Here is an 8620-nt window from a genome sequence, read left to right as displayed (position 1 = left end):
GTTGTCCCAACTCTTGCAAGAAGAACCAAACATGCTCTCACTTTCTTGCAACATCATAGATAACATCACTTGTCCCTATTGTCACGGACTTAAACTTTTAACCTCTTCATGACTCTAGATTCTTCCTCCTTAAAGATGATCCATAGATAACATCACTTGTCCTACTTGCAACACCATAGATAACATCTTCGATGGATATCAGTACCATCCTAGCCTGATCAATTATCGGAATGTGCCTAACGAGGTTATATGCCAAGTGACATGCATATGTTAGAAAAACGGAAAGATTTGAAGTGTGAAATGTCATTGTCCTTGAAGAAATATTAGATGCATACTGTTTAGGAGAATGCAGAAAAGTTTCTTCAGGTTATAATGAAGCAAATAGATAAGTCACTTTCAAGGAAGGAGTAATTTCAAGAGGTTGAGAAGGCTATTTAGAAAAGGTAACAAAAATCATTGACACTTAAGTTAGTTCATGGAAACAAAAATCTAGAAACCTTAGCAAATATGCATATTGGCAATCTTTAATTGTCAGAAATAATATTTAAAAAGCAAAACATGTTTCATTCCAATATTCATTAACAAACGTAAGTCTGTACATTCATATCTATACATAATTTTGCCTTTTCCCCACAAAACAAAATAGAAAACCAACCAACCTTTGCTGGTAACAGTACATAGCATGCCTAACTATTCTCAAGGAGTTTGAAATATATCAGAAGCTTAAACAGAGAGATGGTAGGAAAAAGCGTCTTCTAGCAACAAACTGATTTCAGCATTGGTAAGGTGTAATGACTGAAGTGAGCCAATTTTTGGAATGAATGAAGGCTGCAATGCTTCAACCAGACAAGGCCAAATGGAAGAAAAACAGATACATTGGATATAATGCATATTAATTTTTCTAAAGATTTGTTTTTTTGACAAAACAGTGTCAAATACTGAAAACTGTTACTAAAAAAGTAGGGCTTTGAAATAGAAGAATGACTCCCCTTCCTGTAGAAAAAATACAAAATGGAAGGACTAAAAAAATGCTAAGTTCAACAAATGACGAGTTTTTTCACCCTCAAAGACGTAAAAGAGAATAAGCATTGAAAGCTTCAGATATGAACTTCATATCGGTTCATCTCATTTTTCACAAGTCTGAAAAATAACAGCATACGACTGAGTTGCTGTTACACAAGTGAATAGGTCTGGATTAAGCCCAAAATGGTCAAAAACTCATCCAAGTAAATTCAAAATAGAAGCTATATAATAAGTAAGGCTTCAAATTCTGACTGAAAACGTAAGTTCTCCAACATCAAAATTTCAACATATTGATGAAATATATTTCTTCAAAAAATATTTTAGGTTTTCCACAAATACATAATTAATCATGAAGGTAAACCACTCATGCAGATACAACCACCATTCCTTGTTGCCGCTCCAATGCAACCACAACAAGATACTATTACATGAACTGCTCCAATACCAATAAACAAATATATGAACCTGCAACATAACAAATAGGTAAATTAGTTTTCCGGAGAATAGGGGCGGAGGGAGAGTATTAGCTACGGGTTCGGATGAACCCAATAGCTATTTGCTTAGACCCTGTACTTGTGCTTGATTGAATATGTATGAATATTTAAGTGTGAAACCAGTAACTACGACGAACTAGTGAATTCGATGACAAATTCAAAACCCATAAATTTCAAATCTTGGCTCCGCCTCTTGAGGAGAACATGTTCAAATCCAACCACTCAAAATTTGCATATGAAATTCAAACTTGGAGAAGCAGTAGAACACCAAATATGAGTCATCCCTCATCCAAGCAGTAAAAGGAAGAATAATCTTGTCATTCTATAATCTTTATAAATCATGTAGTCAAGTTCTGAGGATTCAAAAACCGACTCAAAACTAAAGACATGTTATGAAGAAAAGGCAGTAGCATCAGTTTACAGTATAATGTGGGACAAACAAACACGTAAAGACCATATATAATTCTTCAGAAACTTATGGAGCAAATTCCCAAAGCACATTCAAATTAAACTGAGAGGTGGTAGAAATTTCCTATTCGGGCAAGGCGGATGGATATGGAACAGGCCATTCAAGGAGCAATTTCCCAGAATTTCAGCATTGCAACAGTAGAAATGTATTAGTCTCCACAAGGCTAAAACATAAACCTTTGGAAAGAAGGTGTAGTGACTGTGAAAGGGAGGAATCGGCCAATTTTTGCAAGTGATTGAAGGATGTCAAGGGCTGAAAGCAGAACCAGAAAAGGCCGAATAGAAATCCAGCGTTTTCCCGATAAAATCAGGCTAAAAGGTATTCTCCCAAAGTATTAGGCAACATCATATAAGGCCGGGGAAATTGATATGGAGAGACAAAGCCCCTTACAAGGTTGAATGCTTCACATGGCTACTGGCAAGAGAAACATGTTTGACACAACACAACTTATAAAGAAGAGGAATGATAATTTGAAACAGGTATATCCTCTGTAAAGAAGGTTATGACATATGCAGCTCCTTTTTGGTACATGTTTTTGACATTAGTTGAAACGAAAATGGTGCATGTTGAGAACTCTGAAAAAACTATTGGTGAGTTGGAAAAGGTACGATATCAAATAGGTCCAGAACACAGTATCAGCAAAGTTGTTATGATCTGGAAGGAAAGGTGAAAAGGAGAATATTTGTAATTTAAAATATAAATGTATTTCGTTTTTAGGTGTAAGACCGCAAAATGTACAGGAGGCTGATAGACTATGTAGCAAAGTATTTAAGCTTAGCTTCACTAAAAAAAAGGCTAGAGGTTTGAGAAATGAAGAAAAAACTAACACCTGTCACCAATTGCATCACTTTCGTACTTCAGTTTCTGGTGCGACCGTGATGAGCTTGTTCTACAACCCACACAAACAAACTTAACATCATTGTAAATGAACCATTAACGCCTTTACCCTTGTCTCTCAAAATGTCAGATACTGTAGTGCTTTCAAAACCATGTTCTTCCATACGAGCAGCTGAGGTCGATTCATGGCATAAAAACATAAGTGGCTGCATTAGTGGATTCACTAAGTGGACAGGTCATAGAACAACATTCTTGAGTACATTTCCATGAAAAATGATTGCTTGAATTTCTCCTTGCACTTTGCCTATGAACACCATAGTCATAGAACAACATTCTTGAGTACATTTCCATGAAAAATAATTGCTTGAACTTCTCCTTGCACTTTGCCTACGAACACCATATTTTGGATTCAGAAAGATAACAGTTCAAATTTGGCTACAACAGCTAAGCTCTTAATCTTACGACTAAAAGTACATATACTGCATAATCAATTTCTCTTCAATCCAATAGGAGCTTATATCACAGATATTGGCAGTCGTAAATGTACATACATTTAAAGAATGTCTCCACAACATAAAGCACCTTTATTTCAAGTATCCCACGAAAGATCTACCAAATTTTGAACTAATTAGTGGATTAAAGATACATCTGGGAAAATATTCAACAAATAGATACAAGATCTTAGATTTTGCCTTTCAATCCAAAAATGGAAAAAAAAATATTATCTTATAGAGAAATATTTTTTGTAGAAATGGTCTCCTTCTGAATGATGTGATTGACTCAAGAGTGTTTGTCTTCCGTAGTGGTAGTTCTCTCCTGAAACCCATGGATCTCACTATGTGTTCTTTATTTTCTTTAACAATCAAATACTAGACCAACAATTATTACATTTCAAGCCTATTCTGCTCTATTAGTAAACATTTTCATTCTTCAGCAATCAAGCCTAGCAAACATCCTTGGATGAATAGAGAAACAGTTCCAAAGTGTAGTAAAGGAAGAAAAGCGCTCACTCTCAACAGTGAAAAAACATTTCTTTAATTCCTATACACAAAAGAAAGCATTTTTATAGTTACCTTTGTAAAAAAAAAAAAAAACATTTGTATACCGAAATCCCATATAAGCCACTAGCCTGGACAAGATTCTTCCTGCACCATAGGTACAAATATATTTAACCTGCTCAATGTTATTTATCTTGTCATTGAAACATCTATCATTCCTCTCAATCGAAATAGATAACAATTACTTCCTCCATTTTAATTTGTTTGTCTCATGCTGACTTGCACGAAGTTTAAGAAAGTAAAAAAGACTTTTAAATCTTATGGTCTTAAATTAAAGTTATGTCAAATGGACCAAAATGCCCTTTAATCTTCGGGAAAGTTGGAATTGAAAAGTTGCTAAAAAAAAGATACATTCTTTTTGAAACATACTAAAAAGGAAAGTAGGACAATCAAATTGAAACGGAGGGAGTATAAATTTTGTCTCTTCTTTGTGCTTCTATCCAAAAAATACCTGAAGATAACTAAATAGCACTGAAAAAAATGATATTACTACACTTATAACGTGTACACATGAGGACACTCACCATTTAATTATTATTATTTTAAATCAGTATAGTCACCATTTTTTCTCATATTAAGAGTGCAATCACATTTGATTAAGAAGAGTTTATAAATAACTCAAAATATCAAAAGTGAAGTACCTCCTCAATAGGTCTGCCTAAAAAACTCGAGCAACATTCTAATTGCCATCAGCTTCTGCAATTGCATTGGTTGCTATTTCTTTTGTAGGGATAAAAGGAAATTATATTACAGCCATAGAGTAACCGAATGAACCAAGCGATCACTTCTTGTTTTCTAATTGAAGTTCTGGTATGATTTCAAGGACGGAAGGATTATCTCTTATAACATTTATCAAAAAACTAGTTGTAGTTGCATCAAATGAGAAGCCCCTTCCCGCTATTTCCTTCATGAAAGATGTCATTTCACTAATTTTGTTGCACCTGAGAAATCCTTGCACAACAACATTGTATGTGACATTGTCGGGAAAACAACCGTTGTCCTCCATTTTTCTAAGCATATCTTTAGCTTCATCTAACAACCCTTTTAGACAAAATCCAGTTATCATTGTATTGTATGTTCTCGCATCCGGAAGCAATCCCATTGAATAAATCTTCTCAAAAATAGCATGAGCTTTATCGAGTTCACCATTTTTACACAATCCATTAATGATAATATTGTAAGATATAATATCAATATTTTCTTTCTTTCCAACCAACTTATTAAAGAGTGACATAGCTTCTTCAACAAGTCCGTACTTAAAATAACCATCAAGCAAAGTGTGATGAGTGCATAAGTCAGGTACGGTCCCCGAAGATAACATCTCACCAAAGAACTTTTTTGCATCGTCTGTTCTTCCAACTTCAAAAAGACCTTGCAAGATAGTATTGTAGGTAACAATATCAGGTTTTGATCCCTTTTGAGAAATTTCACAAAACAATTGCATGGCCTCGGCGAGTTTCCTTTTCTTACAGTATCCATTTATTAGTATGTTATAGCTAAAACTGTTAGGCTCAATGCCCTTATCTACCAAGCTATCAAAAATTATCCTCGCTCTATCTAGTTGACCTCGCAAACAATACCCATGCATTATCGCATTGTAGGTGATTATATTAGGCTCTACACCTTTTCCGACCATGTGTTTCATTATTTCCTCGGCATCTTTGACTTTTCCTTCTTTGCATAGTCCATCTGTTAGTATGTTGAAGCTGCGCACACCTGGATAAATATTGTGGTTCACCATCTCAGAGAACAATATCTTAACTTTTCTCCACTGACCAAGCTTACACAAACCATCAATTAATGAACTATATGTCACTATGTTTGGAGGAATGCCTCTCTGCTTCATCTCATTCAAAAGAGTGATAGCACCATCTAAGTTTCCATCTTTGCAAAGGGAATCTATGACAATGTTGTAGATATATACGTCTGGCTTAGTGTTCCCTTGTTCCATTAACCGGAGCAAACTTAATGTTTTTTGAGTGTGGCCCCTTTTGCTAAGCCCATTCATGACGGTTGCATACATGACTTCATCGGGCTCACAAATCTTCTCTCTCACCAACTTCTTGAACAATTCAACTGCATCTTTAAACTTTTTTTCAGCAAATAATCCCCTTATTAGAGTGTTAAAAGTGACGGTATTAAACGGAATGCCATTCTTCAAGTAAATGGGTAACATCGAAAATGCACAATCAACACGATGCATCAGGCAATAACTATTAGTCATGATATTCAAGATGAAATCACTAATTGGGATACCTAATTTCTGCATTTCTCGAAAAAGGGAAAGGGAAGCAGAATAATGCTTCATACTTACCATATTCTTAAACAATTTAGAGAAATCGACAACTGAAGGAAGAGGCTTCATTCTAACCATTTGATGGAAGAGAGTAACAGCATCATCTAAGCACTTGAATTCCTTCCCAAGTTTACAATTGGATTTATTTGTATAAACTCTGACCGAAGCAGAATGAGAAGTAGCCATGAAAGAGAGACCATAAATTCTTCTCATCTTCAGCAGAAAGAGAGAGACAATTGCGCTGTGCCCTAATCAAACCTTTTCCTATTCATAATGTCTTCCTTTTCTTTTTATTTAGCAATTGCAATTTGCACCTCCAAATTAAAGGCAATTTTGTGTTTTAAACCACGTGTAAAATTTAATTTATAACTATATATGCAACGGCAAAAATGACAGCTTTTGAATGCCTTTATGATGAACTGGAAGAGAAAGGTGGGGACAGTAAATTATTCAGGCTAGCCAGGGCTCGGAAGAGAAGGACACGCGATGTGGATCATGTGAAGTGCATTAAAGACGAATACGGAAAAGTATTAGTAGAGGAGACCCTTATCAAACAAAGATGGCAGTCATACTTCCATAAACTTTTGAATGACAAAGGGGACAGAGAAATTGTATTGGGAGATTTGGAACATTCAGCAAGGAGTCACGATTTTGGGGGTTGTAGGAGTATTACAGTCGATGAGGTTAAAAATGTTGTTCGTAGGATGCTCTGGGGAAGAGCGACCGGACCTAACGAGCTCCTTGGAGAATTTTGGAAGAGTGCGAGCCCGATAGGTTTGAAATGGCTGACTAGGTTATTTAATGTCATCTTTACGACGACAATGATGCCCGTAGAATGGAGATCGAGCATCATGATCCCGCTATACAAAAACAAGGGGGATAGCCAGAGCTGTGACAACTATAGAGGTATCAAGCTGCTAAGCCATACTATGAAAGTGTGGGAAAGAGTGGTGGAGATGAGGGTGAGGAAAGGCGTGTCTATTTCAGAGAACCAGTTCGGATTTATGCCGGGACGCTCAACTACAAAAGTCATCCACCTTATGAGGAGACTAATGGAGCAATATAGGGAGAGGAAGAGAGACTTGTATATGATATTCATCGACCTGGAAAAGGCTTACGATAAAGTCCCACGAGAGATACTATGGAGATGCTTGGAGGCTAAAGGTGTACCTATAGCGTATATAAGGGTGATCAAGGACATGTACGAGGGTGCCAATACCAGGGTAAGGACAGTAGGAGGGGACTCAGAACACTTCCCAATTGTGATGGGGTTGCATCAAGGATCAGCTCTTAGCCCATTCCTATTTGCCTTGGTGATGGATGGATTGACGCGACAAATTCAAGGTGAGGTGCCATGGTGTATGCTTTTTGCGGACGACATAGTCCTAATCGATGAGACTCGTAGCAGAGTTAACGCTAAGCTGGAAGATTGGAGACGCACCTTGGAGTCTAAAGGGTTTAAGTTGAGTAGGACCAAAACAGAGTATCTAGAGTGCAAGTTCAGTGAGACACCTCAAGAGGTTGGTGCGGAAGTTAGGCTCGGGGACCAAGCCATCCAAAAGAAAAGTAGTTTTAAGTACCTTGGTTCTATCATGCAAGGCAGCGGGGAGATTGACGAGGATGTCACACATCGTATTGGGGCAGGATGGATGAAATGGAGGCTCGCCTCCGGTGTGTTATGTGACAAAAAGGTGCCACCACAACTTATGGGCAAGTTCTACAAAGTGGTCGTTAGACCAGCTATGTTATATGGGGCGGAGTGTTGGCCAGTTAAGGTCTCCCACGTGCAAAAGATGAAGGTTGCCGAGATGAGAATATTGAGATGGATGTGTGGGCATACCAGGAGCGACATGATTAGAAATGAGGCTATTCGAGACAAGGTAGGAGAGACCTCGGTGGAAGACAAGATGCGGGAAACTCGACTGAGATGGTTTGGACATGTGAAGAGGAGAGTCCCAGATGCACCAGTGCGGAGGTGTGAGAGGTTGGCCATGGATGGTTTCAGAAGAGGTAGGGGTAGGCCGAAGAAATATTGGGGAGAGGTAATCAGACAGGACATGACGCATTTACGACTTACCGAGAACATGACCTTAGATAGGAGGGTGTGGAGGACACACATTAGGATAGAAGGCTAGTACATAGTTGCTTTATTTCCCCTTATTCATAGGCGTATTAACGCACTATGATTTCTTGTACTCTGATTTATGTTATTTATGGTATTTATGTTATTATCTAATAATATCTACTATTTTTGTGCTTTGATTATACTATTCTTTGGATCGTTTTCGTTATCTACTTATTTACTCTAATATTCTTGTCTGACCTTTTTCTATGCTTCTATTGAGCCGAGGGTCTTTCGGAAACAGCCGGCCTACATTGGTAGGAGTCAGGTCTGCGTATACTTTACCCTCCTCAGACCCCACGATATGGGATTTCACTGGGT

General features: G+C 37.3%; 1 protein-coding gene across 6 annotated transcripts; it reads right to left on the bottom strand.

Moving 5' to 3' along the window:
• Positions 1–606: 606 nt before the first annotated feature.
• LOC129898743 (putative pentatricopeptide repeat-containing protein At1g12700, mitochondrial) lies at positions 607–6453 on the bottom strand. 6 transcript variants are annotated; one of them, XM_055973400.1, is made up of 3 exons: positions 6196–6453; positions 4523–5970; positions 607–3210 (listed from the first exon to the last, which is right to left on the bottom strand). In XM_055973400.1, exons 1-2 carry the CDS (start codon positions 6388–6390, stop codon positions 4663–4665), a joined length of 1503 nt encoding a protein of 500 aa, XP_055829375.1. In that variant the 5' UTR covers positions 6391–6453; the 3' UTR covers positions 607–3210; positions 4523–4662. The 6 variants fall into 6 exon arrangements, with proteins under 6 accessions (XP_055829375.1, XP_055829370.1, XP_055829372.1 ...); XM_055973396.1 differs by having other exon boundaries at positions 608–1488; positions 2816–3210; positions 4523–6453; XM_055973395.1 differs by having other exon boundaries at positions 4523–6453.
• Between the last annotated feature and the right edge of the window lie 2167 nt (positions 6454–8620).

This window comes from Solanum dulcamara, chromosome 8 (genome assembly GCF_947179165.1).
Source record: "Solanum dulcamara chromosome 8, daSolDulc1.2, whole genome shotgun sequence".
NCBI classification, from domain to species: domain Eukaryota; kingdom Viridiplantae; phylum Streptophyta; class Magnoliopsida; order Solanales; family Solanaceae; genus Solanum; species Solanum dulcamara.
Note: the sequence above shows the minus strand (reverse complement) of the source record. Positions and strands in the feature narration are given on the sequence as shown.

Bases quoted from the DNA above. Each gene is read 5' to 3' on its own strand.
- LOC129898743 (XM_055973395.1), bottom strand. From the start codon at position 6,390: ATGAGAAGAATTTATGGTCTCTCTTTCATGGCTACTTCTCATTCTGCT.